At 32.4% G+C, this 16,698-nt stretch overlaps 2 protein-coding genes across 2 annotated transcripts; both read left to right on the top strand.

The window, feature by feature from the left end:
• Positions 1-3,676: 3,676 nt before the first annotated feature.
• LOC146898717 (MLP-like protein 43) lies at positions 3,677-5,980 on the top strand. The gene is made up of 2 exons (XM_085732360.1): positions 3,677-3,927; positions 5,485-5,980. The coding sequence occupies exons 1-2, from the start codon at positions 3,741-3,743 to the stop codon at positions 5,766-5,768; spliced, it is 471 nt and encodes a 156-aa protein (XP_085588486.1). The 5' UTR covers positions 3,677-3,740; the 3' UTR covers positions 5,769-5,980.
• Positions 5,981-8,980: 3,000 nt separating this feature from the next.
• Positions 8,981-12,653, top strand: LOC146898716 (MLP-like protein 43). Its single transcript, XM_085732359.1, has 2 exons — positions 8,981-9,248; positions 12,147-12,653. Exons 1-2 carry the CDS (start codon positions 9,062-9,064, stop codon positions 12,428-12,430), a joined length of 471 nt encoding a protein of 156 aa, XP_085588485.1. The 5' UTR covers positions 8,981-9,061; the 3' UTR covers positions 12,431-12,653.
• The last annotated feature ends 4,045 nt before the right edge of the window (positions 12,654-16,698 follow it).

Below are 16,698 nucleotides of genomic sequence, written 5' to 3'. Positions count from 1 at the left end.
CTTACCAATTGAGCCAACGTGTGTTGGTTCCCCTTTAAAATATTTTGGTTCTTAATTTGTATGTTGGTAAATTAAGAGCAAAATTTAATCACATTTTTTTGTGAATTATCATTAAAATTATTAGTGAAACATGTGTCATTAAGATGTTCGCTTAGAAATAATCTAAGTAGAGCTGAATATAATTTTGTGGTACTGAATTCATGAGATATATATTGAGATACACCGTAAAATATTGGTGTAATATTGTGGTTATCCATTGTATTAAAATAATGCAATGATGTTTGATTTATCTATGTGTGGATTTATTTTCCTCAATGTGGGGGCGTTGTCACTTGAAAAAATAATTCAAGTAGACTTGAATAAAAATTCACACGAGTTTATATTTACCCAATGTGGGGGCGTTGTCACTTGGAAGTATTTTCAAGTAGACCTATACAATAAATCTAAACAAGATTTAATGTTCTCCTATATGGGGGTGTTGTTGCTTGAAATTTATTTAAGCAAGCCTATGATAATATATCATAGATGTTAATTTGGTAATATATATGAGATACTGACTGAGAGACGTCTTAGTCAATGTTTTATTTGTGATGCATCATTATACTGAGAAATATATATATACATCGAAGGGGGATGAATTATGTCCAATACAAAAATTGAGAGTGATGGTAACCCAACATAGATTGTGAAAATTTGCAAGGCTATGTTCATATGGGTAAGAACAAGTCGCTTGTCAATTTGATGAGACACTATCCATTTATTTTTGAGTTCATCCCTGTGGTGTAGGATAGTGTATACTACAGCGTTGAAGGTTGAGTTCATACTCTTAATAAATCTATAGATCATACATTTGAGTGGTGTGCTTGACTGTGGTGTACACTTGATAGATTTACCTATATGAGTGTTGGAGGTGGGGCCGCCTCTATGAAAGTTTGGGCAGACTTTCTAGAGCCACTCATGAAAACCAGGCATAGGTGCAAGGACAAAATTCACCACACCGCGTTGAACAAACTTTGGACGAGAGATCAATGTGAGTGATGAGGTCACTGATTCACATACGGAATGAGGTTCATAGAGGTTATAATCTCACCGACATTCTAGTGGGTCAAATTTCATTTGCTCTATGTGCTAGTTCATAGTCCAAAAGACACTAGTGCTTATGCATTGATTTTTCATGCTCTTGGGAACACCTAAAACTTTAAAATAAATTGTGGGGGATTGTAGGAATTTTATTTATTTAATTTATTTTAAAGTATTATTATTTTTGTTAATTATTATAATTAAGGAGTTTTCATTTTGACTAAGTCCCATACACGTTTTTTGTAACTCCTTCTTTAAAGGATTTATGGTTAATCATTCCTAATAATTAGAATTCATGATTTTGTAACTCCTTTTTTGACACATTACCTTGCCTATTTATTTAGTGGGTTATATATCATATAAAGAGATGGTAAACTGGCAGACTGATATGCGAAAAAGGAACAAAGCCAGTAACATAATTTTTGGTTTCTTGTATTTTCTAATAACAAAGTCATACATCACAAACCAATTATAAGTTCCCTTGAGCATCCAATAGTGGTTCCTGAGACCTTGATAATTCACGTGCAGTGCTAGCAAGAAGTGACTGTTGTATCCTGAAGAGTACTAGCTATAAGACCTATCGCATCGGATGATCCATCCGGGGTGGCGAAATACTCTTAAGCCCAGTGCATTGCACGCCTCAGTCAAATCCGATAAGTTTTCCTATTATATATTTTTATCTATTATGAGTTAATTTATTTATACTAATATTTATCTTTTATTTATTACTTTATAATAATTCTATGTCCAATTTTTCCTACATTTTCTCCACCACCAACACCCCGGCCATTCCCGACAACCTCTTTTTTTTCTTTCTCCCTCATGACTTTTTTCTCCCATAATCTTACTTTTTTCGCCAACTCTCATTTTTTCTCCCTCACCCCGCTTGTTTCCATAACGATCATAGGTAGACACCTTAGCAACCACCTTACAATCACCAAACCAAACATTGTTTACAACTTTTAGCAATTTATCTAAATCTTTCACCTTACTATATCGAACAAAACCAAACACGTACTCCATTAACATTACGCTTTCTAGCCAAATAAATGTCCTCTATAATACCACATACCTCAAACCCTTGCCTTAACGAGCTATACAAAATATCTTCCGGCACATTTGAAAAATAAAAAGTTACGAAGTTATTGAGATTTGTACCATACTGATGATGTTGTTCATGTCTCTGCACTGGAAGAATTTCAACCTTCTGCTCTTGTCTCGGCACAGGATGAGTTTCAACCTTCTGTTCTTGTCTATGCTCAGAAAGAATTGCTACCTTCTGTTTTTCTGTTTCTATACCTGCTGCACCTGTATGATACCTTATGTACCTCTCCATCTGCTTCGAATCATGCCCTTTCACCTGAACCCAAACGTCCGCCCCAACAAACTCACAACGGCGACTATGATTTCTTCGTCGTGAATGTGCACACGGCGCTGCCACAGTTGACCTATCTCCATGCCATCGCGCAACAACACCATTAGACTTGTCTGGTCGAGAGTATTGCAAGATAACACGGCCATCATGAGAAAGGACCTTATCGTAGTAAACATCTGAATCCTCTGAACTAGTATCCCAACCCACAGAACCGTGCCTTGCCCTAACCCTAGACTGCCCATGCCGCCTCAAACCTCCATGCCGCTGCTCCTCCCGAAGCCTGTCCCGCCTGTCTTCCACCTGTTCCGGCGCTTTCCCTCTCCGCGGTCTCACGACAGACCACTCTCCCCCACCCCCCCCGTTTGGTGGCACCCTGCTTGGAACCCGACCCCCCCCCCCCCCCCCCCATAGTACCTCACTTCCGGCGAATGTGAATACCAGTGCGGTGGCCCTTGGTGGAACCTAGGGTAACCGGCTCTCTCTCCCTCGCGACCACGCTCTCTCTCACTTGTGTTCTTTTTTTTAATTCTAAACAATACTAATATTACTAATATCACATCATAATAATAATAATAATAATAATAATAATAATAATAATAATAATAATAATAATAATAATAATAATAATAATAATAATAATAATAATAATAATAATAATAATAATAATAATAATAATATTATTATTATTATTATTATTATTATTATTGTTATTATTATTATTATTAAACTAATATTAAAAATCAGAATATTACATAATTCATGTAGGAATTTAGTTTAGTTGTTAAGATGATGCGACTATATATATTTTGAACTTATTTTTGCTGCACTATTTTTAATTAAGTTGAAGTACTTTAAAATGATGAGAATATGTGACACTCTCGTGTGTTTAAATATTAATTAGGGTTAGGGTGTTTTTTTTTTTTTTTTTTACAACAATTGGGGTTAGGGTGTTATAGTTAACATTTCCCTAAATTAAAATAGAAAGAAGGTGTCTCTGTGAGCTTAGCTTAGTTGGCATGGACATTGCATAATTTATGCAGCGGCCGGAGTTCGAACCCCGGACACCCAACTTCTTCACATTTAATTGTGTGAGCTCTAGCCACTAAGCTACTAGACAAAAAAAAATAGAAAGGAGGTAACAGATCAAGCAGTGGGGTCAATTGTAGTACAGTGTAATCAAATTTCTATTTAAGGCATTGGTTGCAGATACTTCTCGTATCATAAAACTTCCCTTATTTTTTCTTTCTTCTCTTTCTTCTTCGATATTATAAGTTTCTTTCCAAAAATGGTACTCGCAGGTAAACTTATCACTGAACTTGGGATCAAAACACCCGGTGAAAAGTTCTTCAAACTATTTGCAACTCAACTTCACGAAGTGCAAAACGTTGTTGAAAGATGTCATCATACTAAGCTTCATGAAGGAGAAGATTGGCATCACACTGATTCGGTTAAACATTGGACTTATGTCATGGGTAATTATGTTTCTAATTCAATTGATTCATAACCAAGTCATCATCTTGTTTGATTTGAAAAATATTTTTTATTTCTAGAAAAAAATTTAAGATTTGATACTATCATAATACATAAGTACCGTACTACAATTTGTCTAAGAAAAATTATACTTTTCAAGGCAATAATATGGACCTAAAGAACTTATAAAGGCAATAATTTACGTAATCAAAGAAATTTATATCTAAAAAATTGAAATACAATGAAGCAATAATGTGCACCTATATTGACTTCATTTATAATATTTGTATGACATACTACTAACTAGATTGATGCAATAAATTTATCTTTATTCATTTACTACACCATAATACGTTTATTAATAAATAAAATAACAAATTACAAAAGATATAAGAATGTTGAATATTTGAAAATGGGTAAAATTAAATAAAAAAAGGAAAGAAATTATTATTAATAACAGTGCTACTTTAGTGCATTGTATGGATTTATGCTTAGGAGTATTGATCCCCTATATGAGTTGTATGTAATAGTTCTAGTGGAAATTATTTAGATTTTGAGAGATAAAATTTATCTTTCTAGATCTAATGGTTCCCACACCTGCTATACCAAGCAACTCATGTGGGGAATTCAAGTTCGAGTTCAACTGGATGGTTGAGGGGTAGTCTTGACTTGGAATTTTTCGATCTAGTGTAATGGATAAGTAATTACATGGCACATATCTAGGTAAAACGGTTATTTATAACTTTCAGATGTTGATTTTAAACTATCCTGTGAGGTTACAAAGTTAATCTCTTAGAACTAAAATAAAATTGCAGAATGATAGAGGGAAATTATTGTTAAGGCTACAAAGTTAATCTCTTAGGGTTAATAAAACGTATGGTCATTTTCTTATAAGCAACAATTTTACTAATGAAGAGTACAGGACACATACTGAATCCCAAAGAGAGAAAATACAATAATTATATGCAATCCATTACGACCACAAAGTTCCATTTGAACACAATTTGATTTGATTTGTTCCTAATCAAAATAACCTAAACAGTTGCCACCAAAACAAAAAGTGAACAAGTTTCGCTATCTTGTCGTTCAATAACAGAGATAATGTGCTTTATGGTTATTTTATAATTGTGCCTTGTGATATTTGATTTTTGATCCTTGTGGTTATTAAAGTCAAACTTTTATCGGTAAGCTCAGAACAAAAACATGCGTTAAATGAAAACAATAAAATATTTTATTTTAGAAATAATGCATCGATATCCTTATCATTAGGTTTTTATGATTTCTTTGGTGAAACTAATATTTTTAAGGTTAGACTAACAAGTTCCCTTAGAGCACTAGTTAAGGATTAAAAAAAGAAATAATTTTTAAATTTTATATAGAAAAAATTACTTTTTGATATTTCAATAAGTCAAACACACAATTTATAAGATAAAGTTTTTACTTTTGGTTTCTTAACAAATGCCTTAAGAACATTTGTTAGCATTTTCTTATTTTTAATATTACTTTAACAAAATGTTTTTTATTGTTTTTGGTATTAATTGCCTCTAACATAACAACAGATGGTAAGGTACACACATGCAATGAGAGGGTTGAAGAAGTTGATGAGCAAAACAAAAAGATAACTTTCAAGCTGTTTGGTGGAGATATTGAAAACTATAAGGTCTTTAAGCTCATCTTAGAAGTGCTTAACAAGGCTGATGGAAGTTCTGCTGTTAGATGGACTATTGATTATGAGAAGAACAATGTGGATGTTGATACTCCAAATGGCTGGATGGACTACCTTAGCAAAGGAACCAAAGATATTGATGGTCATCTTGTCAAGGAGGAAAAGGTAGCTCTATAAGTCATGAAGACATTAATATTAAATAAGGACGTCTGGTCCAATGGGGTTGGCTTTTGTGCACATAATTACACCATGTGTTTAAATAAGGACGTATGGTCCTATGTGTTTAAATAGTTTGTTAGTGTGATGTTTGTATTCAATAAATGTGGCAGTTGTGTGTATTGTATTATGTGTGATGCAAATAAATGGATGTTTGTATGATTTGCAGTATATATTTGTGTAATAACTATAGAGTTTTTCTAACATGTTAAAGCAATTAAAAGTAGTAATTTATTATTAAAAATAATTATTATTTATTAAAAAACTACATATCTAATGTAAAATATGCAAATTTGCACATGATACAAAAATCAATAACTATAAGACCTATGCATCCACATGTGTGTGTAACACTACGATAATTATATAAAAATAGAATTACGTTGTTAACATTGTGAAATGCTTAACGTACGGTTTATGACGGTGCAATGCCAATGCTTCACGAAGATGTTAAAATATGTTAACTGTATATTTTTTGTTGAAATATGCTTTGAATTAGTGTTGGAAAAATGTCCCACATCGGATAATATGAAGAAATATGCAAAGACTTGGCCATTTAAATAAAAGTCTTTTGTGTTAGATTTTCTTGCACAAATAGTTAGTGGGTTTTGCTATAGCTGGCGTTACCTCTACTGTTCACTATCTGTAATTATCGATTATAGTAAATTCTTTTCAGTGGCTCTGGCTGTGAATTAGTCAGCACATTGCTGAATACCACGTTAAATCTGGTGTCGTTTTTCATTTTAATCGAGTGCAAAGATGAAGTTACCTTCAAACACAAACAACTAACACCTTGTTTCACAACTTCGGTGTAGTACACAAGATTTTCAAACTCACACAAACAGTCCTAAACAAGTATCACAAACGATACAAGAAAGGCTCACAATAAAGATTCTAAACTTGCATCAACATGATACAAGAGCAGAATACATGTAAAGTCAAAACCCTAAAATTCTAAACTTTTTAGTATGACGGCTTGAATGATCAATTAGGTCTTGAAGTCTTGTTTATATACTGAAGCAGCTTGGGCCAAATACTTAGTTGGGCTTCAGAAAAAAGCAGATCGGTTCAGCTAATCTGCAAAACAGAAATCAGAAACAAATATGGAAAGTCCTACAATGTCTAAACATCTTTAGGATCGTTCCAACCAATAACAAATATTTCCTAAAATATAAATACTTCTTTAGAAATATTCTACAGATGATTTTGTATAGATATGCGCGTTGCTTGGACAATAAGATAAGGAAATATTGTTTCCTTAAACAATAAAGGGCGCGCGTACAAATAGACATGAACCCAAGCACACTGAACCGTGCCAGGATGTTGGAACATTGTATCCAACATCTTACAGAGATGCCTAACCACATGTTGGAACATTGGTTCCAACTTACACAACAAGGATATTTGTTTTAGCAACAATGCAGCCAACACAAATACCCAACACAAACATTTTAGAAAGTCTCTCGCCTGCGTACTTGAGCATATAAGTCTCTTGGAGTTGTCCTTGAGCAAGGGAAAGTCTTAAGCAGTTGTGCTTAAGCAAAGGGAAGTCTCTTAGAGTTTTCCTTGAGCAAGAAGTCTTTAGGTAGAGTCCTAAAGCATAAAAGTCTATTGCAGTTGTGCTTGAGCAAAGAGAATTATCATGGAAGTGTACTTGAGCAATTTGTAATCATGTGTGATTATAGTGAAATCCCTTGGAATGGCAAGGGGATTGGACTACTCCTTGATTGTAGGAGGAACTAATATAAAATTACTTTGTGTCTGCTTTCTCTTTCTCTGTCTCTTTATTTTTGTGTTGTGAACTTAATCCGCTGCATTTAGACTATGTGTAGCACAGATTCTGATCAAGTCTTAACGCAGAAAAAGAAACCACAAAAAGCCTACACAATTCAACTCCCCTTCTTGTGTGTTTTTCTCATCTTCAGTGGAGACGATTTTACTTATCATTTTATTACTTGAAACAGTTTGGTGCACTTGTCAAATTTAGTCATTTCAAAAAAGAGGAAAGCTATATACAAGACGGTGGGTCAAACCAAAATCCTCAAAAGGACAAAGCAAAAAAATTAAAAATAAGGAAGCCGAGGAAATAAAAAATTCGGGAAACCGAAGAGATCTCTAAAAACCTTCGTAATAAAATGAGGCAAAGCATCTCACCGTAAGACCCCAACTATAACGGAAAATGCTATTTATCTAGAAAAATAGCATCAAGAATTTTTCAAGACACATGTGGCAAGTTTTAATTGCATGATTTATTTGTCCACTTCCTATTTTTCAGCCACACCTCCTTGAATTGTGGCAAATAGTACATTATGATTGGTTGCTCTTTATTCTTGAAGAATTCTTGATGTTTTTTTTCTAGATATATAGCTTTTTTTTCTAGATATATAGCATTGCTCCAACTATAACATGCTCGTGGTTTTCAAGCTTATTCACACACTCATTACCATTCCAATAATTTTTTAAAGCAATTATGGAATCATAATTTTCGATACCCCTAATAATCCGATAGAGAATAGTTACGGAGGAATTGAAGATGGTGTACCCTTGGGACAGGTTTGGTAGGGAGCTCGACCGAGTTTAATTTTCTTTTACGGGCTCTTTGAGAGGTACAGTGTAAAAGGAATTTTTTTCATGATTCAATAATTTTTGCGCTAACTCAATATCCTTTTCTAAAATAGGGCAACTATGGTGGGGGTTGGGGATAATTGGCCAAATTATCAATAGGTCAGACGGTCTCGCTAACCCTCTCGACATTGGACAAGGCAATTAGGACATTTGCATTGTAATATACAACAATTTCAGCCTCATGGAGCTCAAGATTTATCTCTAGGCTGGCACATTCTACTGGTACCTCTTGTCTGTCACAACAAACTCTTGATTTTGTAGGGACTAAAAACATATTTAATCCTAATTATTTTTATCTGATTTATAAAAGAACTTAATTATTGTTTAAATTAATTTACAAGAAAAAATGTGTTTCTAGAAAGGAAATTTAAATTGTTTAAATTAAATATTAAATATCAAATTTATAAATGATATGGCAGGACAATAATAAATACTTAGATCATGATATGATATAGGTTGGGGAATAAGTGGGACGCATAATTTATTTTGTTGGGTCTACTGCATAATTATCAGATTTCTATTTAAGTCATATGGTTTCATACACCATCATATCACAAAGAGAACATCCTTTTTTTTTTCTTCTCTTTCTTTCTATTATTGTGAATTTAGTTTTTTATTTCTTTCCAAATATGGTGCTCGCTGGGAAACTTATCACTGAACTTGGGATCAAATCACCTGGGGAGAAGTTCTTCAAACTATTTTCATCAGAACTCCACGAAGTGCACAAAGTTTGTGAAAGAGTTCATCATGCCAAGCTTCATGAAGGTGAAGATTGGCATCAAAAGGATTCGGTTAAACACTGGACTTATGTCATAGGTAATAATAATTGTGTTTCTAATTCAATTGATCTGATAACTAGATTATCAGCTTATTTCATTTGAAAAAGTTTTCATCTTTAAATTTTTTATTTTTAATATTTTATAATGACGACTTAATTTATAATATTTAAAAAGGGAAGAGGTATAAAGTCACTAGATAAGATCACGTTATGGAGTCCCAAGTAAGGTTTTACAACTCGAGAGTTTACCTCAATTCGTTTTACATATGTAAAATCGATCGAATCGTAAACTCGATAAAATTAAAATTATATAAAATTTATTATATACATGACATATGTAAGCTAGTATAATATTGTAAATAGGTCTAGTGCAAAATATGACTGTATTATGAAGACAAAGTATACATAACCACCATAATGAAGAGTTATGTTTAACTTAACATCAAAATACAAAATTAACTTGCAAAATCACAAGTTTTATAAGACTAAACCATCCAAAAAAACCATCCAAAAAAGCAAGTTCACAAGTTTCTAAAGTTTTTAATATACCTATCTAGAAAATAAACTAGTTAATTTCTTCAAAAGTTGAATCTTTCTAAAGTTTCATAACATCATTATTATCAGTGTCTTAATCTCCCACTTCATCAAATTCTACTCCAGACGATAAAGTGTTTTCAATATTAGAACCAAATACATGCCTTGAACTTACTTCGACATTAATTTCAGTAAAAATTGATTTTGAAAGAAAATGGACCCAAAAAAATGGTCCAAAAGAAAGTGTTTTTTTAAAACGTAAACTCGTAAACACGGTCAAGTTTACCCGAGTTTAACACGTGTTAACTCGGTCAAACACGTCAAACATTCCGATTTCACCAAAAAAACGAGTTTACCTTCGAGTTAACACGTTTTTGACACTTAAAAACGTAAACTCGAATGAGTCTACGAGTTAACACTTGATTTGTGGAAAACTGATCCCAAGTTTAACCCATCAGAGTCAGACAAACCCTCTGGGTTTAGAACCTATAATCACTTAATTTATAATATTTAGAAAAGGGAGACGTATATAATTTACAAGGCTTTACTTAAAATAATAATAGGACATGCTTGTTCAATAAAATTTGATGATTTAGAAGAAGAAAAAGATCCACCAAGAAGAAGTAAGAATGTTAAATATTTGAAATGCGCAAAATGAAATAAAAAAATAGAATAAGAAACACTATTACGCCATATTAATAACGATGTTTTTTATTCTTAAGAAGTTATTAATAACGACGATAACTCTGTGAGTTTAACTCAGTTGGTAGGGACAATACATAATTTATTAATTTATGTATGGTCTAGGGTTCGAACCCCATACACCCTACTTACTTATTCACCTTGAAAAATATGAATTTCTATCCACTAAACAAGTTAAAAAAAAATAATTAATAACGATGATACTTCAATGTTTTGAATTGGATATGATTGGGAGTTTAGGTGTATCTTGAAGGGTTGTCTTGACGTACTCTAAAATTTCACTGCTGGTGATGTTTTGAATTGGATATGATTGGGAGTTTAGGTGTATCTTGAAGGGTTGTCTTGACGTACTCTAAAATTTCACTGCTGGTGCAATAAATTTGCAATTTAATTTCATTGCTCTTGTCTGAGTTCAACATGGGTTGAGTTTAGGGATGTTCAAATTCAAACCGATCTGAAATAAAACTGCAAATCGATCCAAAAAATTGAAAACCGCAAAAAACCAAATATTTTTGGATGTGTTTGGATGTTGTTTTGTAAAAACCGTTAGGATCGGATCGAATTTCTTATCACTTGTTTATAACCGAACCAAACCGTAAAAGTAAATATTAATAATAATTTATTGTTTTATTAATATTATAAATTGCATTATTATGTTACTTGTTGATTGTTAATCTTATATATTGCACTAACTTAATCTAGTACTATTATTACTCCATACATTTAATAAATAAACGACAATTTTCATACTGTATAATTTTAATTTTTTAATATATTTTACGTCAAACCGACTAATTTTTAGAATAGTCATCCAAACCGAACTGATCCGTATGTGATTTTTATTTCGAATCGAATAACATCTTATCTCAAAACCGATTCAAACCACATGGCGAACACCCTAGTTGAGGTTGAATAGTTTCAATATATTTTTACCCATTAAAAAAACAAAAAAAAAACAGTGACAAAAATAGTCATTTTACAACTGTATTAAGTGAGATTTAAACTTTGTTCCTTGAAGTTATAAAATCACAATATTATCTTGATAACCTCACATCTTGAGTCTTGACACAAAAATATGCATTAATATAATTGAAAATAATAAAATAATTTATTTTTTAAAATAATGAATCCTTATCAATATCTTTTTTTTATACTTTTTCGTCCCTAATGTATAAGACTATTTAAAAAAAAATTGTCCTTAAAAATAAAACCATATACATATTCTTATATGCATTTATTACTTTTTTCCAATATACTCCCTCCGGTCTCAAATATAAGAAAAGATTCCTTTTTTAGATTCATTGAATAATTAATGTATCTGCTTTACAATGTAGACCAGATACATTAACTACTCAATGAACCTAAAAAATGAATATTTTCTTATATTTGAGACCGGAGGGAGTACCCATTTCTAGTACAACTAATTTGTCTTGGTATGTAAAAAGTTAACATTAAATATATATTTAATTAAAAGTAATCTAGTAATAGTCACACACATTTGAAACCACTTTGTTGCTCCAACACTTTTCTTTTTACTTGCAATCTTTATAAAGTACTTTTGTAAAAAGTTAACGAGGTAGTAATTTTTTTTGTGAAACTATTATTTTTTATATTCCTTTGAGAAAACGTATTTAATATTTTTTTAGAGGTAAAAACGTATTTTATTGCTATTGATATTAATTGCCTCTACATAACAACAGATGGTGAGGTACACACAAGCAATAAGAAGGTTGAAGAAGTTGATGAGCAAAACAAAAAAATTACTTACAAGCTGTTTGGTGGAGATATTGAAAACTATAAGGTCTTTAAGCTCATCTTAGAAGTGCTTAACAAGGCTGATGGAAGTTCTGCTGTTAGATGGACTATTGATTATGAGAAGAACAATGAGGATGTTGATACTCCAAATGGCTGGATGGACTTCCTTAGCAAGAGCACTAGAGATATTGATGGTCATCTTGTCAAAGGGGAAAAGGTAGCTCTATAAGTCATAAAGACATTTGAATAAGGAGTTATGGTCTAATGGGGTTGGCTTTCATGGATATAACTAAGTGAGCATATAAAATAAAATAAAAGCTAGTGTGATGTTTGTATAATGGCATGCAGCATAAGCATGCATATTTGATTCCCTTAATCCTTCGTTTGTATGGAATAAATGTGTCTTATGTGTGATGCAAATAAATGGATATTTGTGTGCTTTGAAGTTAAAATTTGTGTATAATGTTCTCATTTATTTAAGGTTTAGTTTGCCAAATCTTCATCGTGCTACTAAAGCAATAAGTAGAAGGTAGTTTAAGAAAAGTAATTTCAAGTTAAACACGATCTTTGTTTTATTAGGAGCTGATTTTTTTTGTTACATTATCATGAGCTGATTACTTGTGCAAAACTGCACAAAGGAGTCACTGACAAAATAAAAATAAAGAAAAAATGTCATGCTAAGTTGTGCTCTTATGACACATGTTAAAAATTTCATTAATAGAATATATTTATTATGAAAAATTAATTTTTAAATTTTTGAGAAATAAATAGACACAATTTTCAATACATAATTTCTATTTTGAGTATCCTTAATTAACATGTAATTTCACATTGATAAAAATGCAATTCTTTGATTTCATATGAGCTGCCTTCATAACATCATTCGTTTCCCTTTAAAAAGAGTTGTACTAAATTACATACTTGGTCTCTTAAATTATTTTGGGATTTCACTTTGATCATACAATGTTCATCCACTTTAGATAATTGAGGTTAAAAATTAGTTGAACAAAAGAAATAGCTAGGATACCAAATTGAAATCACGCAATAAATTAAAATAACTAAATGTATGGTTTACCTTTAAATAAATTATAAAGGTAATTTGAGATGAATGCTCATTAATATAGTTTAGTTACAAAATTGGCAGGTCCAAATTGTAAGTAGTTTTGGCTCCTTAAATAAGACGACATGGGTTTGATCCTTGGCTCTTACGTATGATGACAATTTTGTTGAAAAGAAAGAACCAATATTATGTATCCACAAGTTCCTTGACTTAGATTAATAATTGCTAAACGACATTGAATGTTTATAAATAATGCAGACGATGGGAAAAAGATGCTCATGTCAATCAAAGTTGATATGTAGAAAGTTTATGATCACATCAATTGGAAATTTATGGAGAATTTTTTGGAGGAGCTTAAGTTCCTTCCTAATCTCATTCAAATTATAGTACAGCATAGTGCATATCTTTGCCTAGTTAAAATTTTATGGAATGGGGATGAAACTGACACTTTCATTTCCATTATAGGAATTCTTGTCAATTTTTTTTTTTCCTTTATAAGAATTCAACATGAGATCCCTTATTCCCGTATCTCGTTGTTTGTTGTATGGAGAGATTATCTCATATTGTCCTCAAATTTCTTATCTTATTTTTGTTGAGGCATGAATTGAGAAAGCAAAAACGCGTGATGCATGTCTTGGAGATGTTTTGGCAAGCCCCAATACATCGTATTAACAATCAAAAGACTCGGGTTTTATTCTCTAAAATTATGTATAACCACCTTTGTTAGGACTTTCTGCAGCATATAGGTTTCACTCAAGCCAACACTATGGGCAGGTGATGACAAAATACTAGCAAATGTACTAGTGTGTTGACAAGTATTAATGTTTATAAAAGAGTTCGTTTCCACATAGATTGTGTATATGATTGCGAGTATGATTAGGGTATTTAAAGTAAAATGGGAGAAAGCAACTAGGTCATGTCATATTTCCTTCCCTAAATTATCCAAGTAACTACAAACTATGAATACTGTGCTATTGATTACTTGAACAAATAATTAACAATAATCTTAACCGAATAAAACAGCAAAGAAATTGACTAAAAGTCATATAACAATTTAATTTTACAAGAACAAATAATTATAGAGAAATTCCTCTTTCATGACCTAACCTATAGAGGGATTTAGCAACTCTTGACTTCTAAACACATATAATCATTTATGAACAATAAAACATGATAAAAGGATCACAAATTCATGTTTTCGCGGCTTTCGAAGGGTTCCGGTCGCTTCAATCCTTCCGAAGTTGTGTCTCTACCTTCTTCTGATTCAAAAGGTGTTTCTCTACTAACCTATGGGCTTAGTATTTATCGACGTCCATTTCCCTCAGGGAAATTAGTTCAGGATTCGAGCCTTATCCTCGTAATGCGAGGTTGGTAGTGAGCATCCCTTTTAGCCTATCACTCTATCTCGCGATGGGGGGCTCATAGCCTGCGATGCGAGATAGACAAAAGGGATCACTTTGATTTCCAACTGCATTCTTCTGATGTAGGTCACTTAGCTATTGATCCGATTTAAGTAGAAGATGACTCCTTCATTTCCTCATTCCTTACTCCATTTCTTTTCACTAGAACGTTTATGTCCCAAGCATCATGATAGAAGAAATTGGCAAGTGCATCAAATCGTAACAATTAATAAAGTAATAAGTTTGTCGTTCACCATAAGGATTGTCGATCAATTTAGCAATTTGTAAAACTTATTTTAAAGAGTGAAAGTAAAATAGAATTGAATAGAGTTACAGGGTTGAATTGCCCAAACCAATGCAAGATTAGGTTTGTGATTCAGATTATTAACGATGATTAGGGAATCCTTGAATCCCCCCTTCGTCTTTGTTGGAATTAACTCAAGAAACAAACAACTATGTGGTGCCTACTTTGATTTACTGACATCAATAGATAAAATTCATACAAAATTTCTCACAACAACTATATATCGGACTAACCTAGGTTACGTACGGCGTTGTCCAAAGAAAAGAGTAGCAACGGTTAGGTTTCAAACTTGAATTTCATTAACCAATTTAAGAAACAAGTAATTAGAACATCCAACGACCTGATATAATTTTGGGTTGCGAGTCCTACTTTTAATCTACTGATCAATTTCCAAGATTAAAATTTGAAGTTCTTGTTTGAAAAAATATTAATGAACATGCATGGACTAATTTAAATCGGGCATAATAAAAGCATAAACTGAATGACACACTTTATTAATACAATCCAATAAATAAGAAGGGGATCTTCTTGGAACCCTAATCAAGAGGTTTATTTGTTGACGGCAACAGACATTATAACAATGCAATAGAAAAATATACCCTAGAGAGAACAAGAGAAGAAAGAAATCATGCCTTGAAGCTCTGCTGCTTGACCCTTGCCTTGAACCGTCAGTATTCTGAATGAAAAAAAATGAATGCAAGGGTCTCTATTTATAAAAAATTATTACGTAGGGTTTAAGAGAAGAAAACTGGGCTTTTTGCACCAATCCAAGCTGAAAGCAATTTCTGCCCGCAACGATGCGCAGATGGGGGCTTCAAGAGTGCATTGCCAGGCGCAAATGGCGCCTGAGGCAGCCTCTGAGGTGTGAAATCATGCATCTGGAAACTCCTAGGAACTTGAAATGAATTTTCTTCACTTTCTATTGTCTTCAAAACCCTTCTAAAAACCATAATCTTCATATCCTTCACGTGATGTCTTCATTTGTCGATTTACATGATTTCTCGCGATAAAACGCCTATGGAGTTGCATGATCTAGGATAAAAGTGAATTACAACGACTCGAGTGAAACCAATACAATATGTTCCTCAAACCATTGACAACTCATCTATCTCGCAACTTATTTATCTTCAAATTCAACGAAAAGTACTAAAAACATAGCAAAAAATGTCATATGATGCTCTGTCATCACATCATCAGTGATAAACTTGTAAAAAACATAGCATAGTCACAAAGTTGTTTGGTTCGGGTAGATTTCCATGACTTCAAGGTTGTTTCATGTCTTTTGTTCTTTCATGACATTTTTAGTATTTTTTTTTTTTAAGAAACTAAATTAACACACCTAAATTGACACCGGAGATAATCGAACTTAAGACCTCGAGGAGGAGCACACTCCCATATCCGAAGCCAATACCACCATGCCAACCCAAGTGGTTGACATTTTTAGTGATTTATTTACAAAACTTGATTAAAACAGACATAAAGTGCTTATGTTTATGCTAAAATGACATAATGGATCACTCAAAACCCTATATGATTTCTAGTTCTCAAGCAAACTTAGTTATAAACTAAAATTCACAACACAATAACACCCCTTACGAAATGACAAGAAATACCATAAAATAATTGTACCTCTCTGGAGATGTCGTTAACGGTGTCTTTTTCATTTTCTGCTCAAAATAGTATGGTTCTCCACACTTCAAGCCGATCGGTCTAAATGAAATAACACATTGATG

This window comes from Medicago sativa, chromosome 8, assembly GCF_051527215.1.
Source record: "Medicago sativa cultivar Bolivia chromosome 8, Bolivia_mono, whole genome shotgun sequence".
In the NCBI taxonomy this organism is placed as follows: domain Eukaryota; kingdom Viridiplantae; phylum Streptophyta; class Magnoliopsida; order Fabales; family Fabaceae; genus Medicago; species Medicago sativa.
This window is presented reverse-complemented; position numbering and strand designations above follow the sequence as displayed.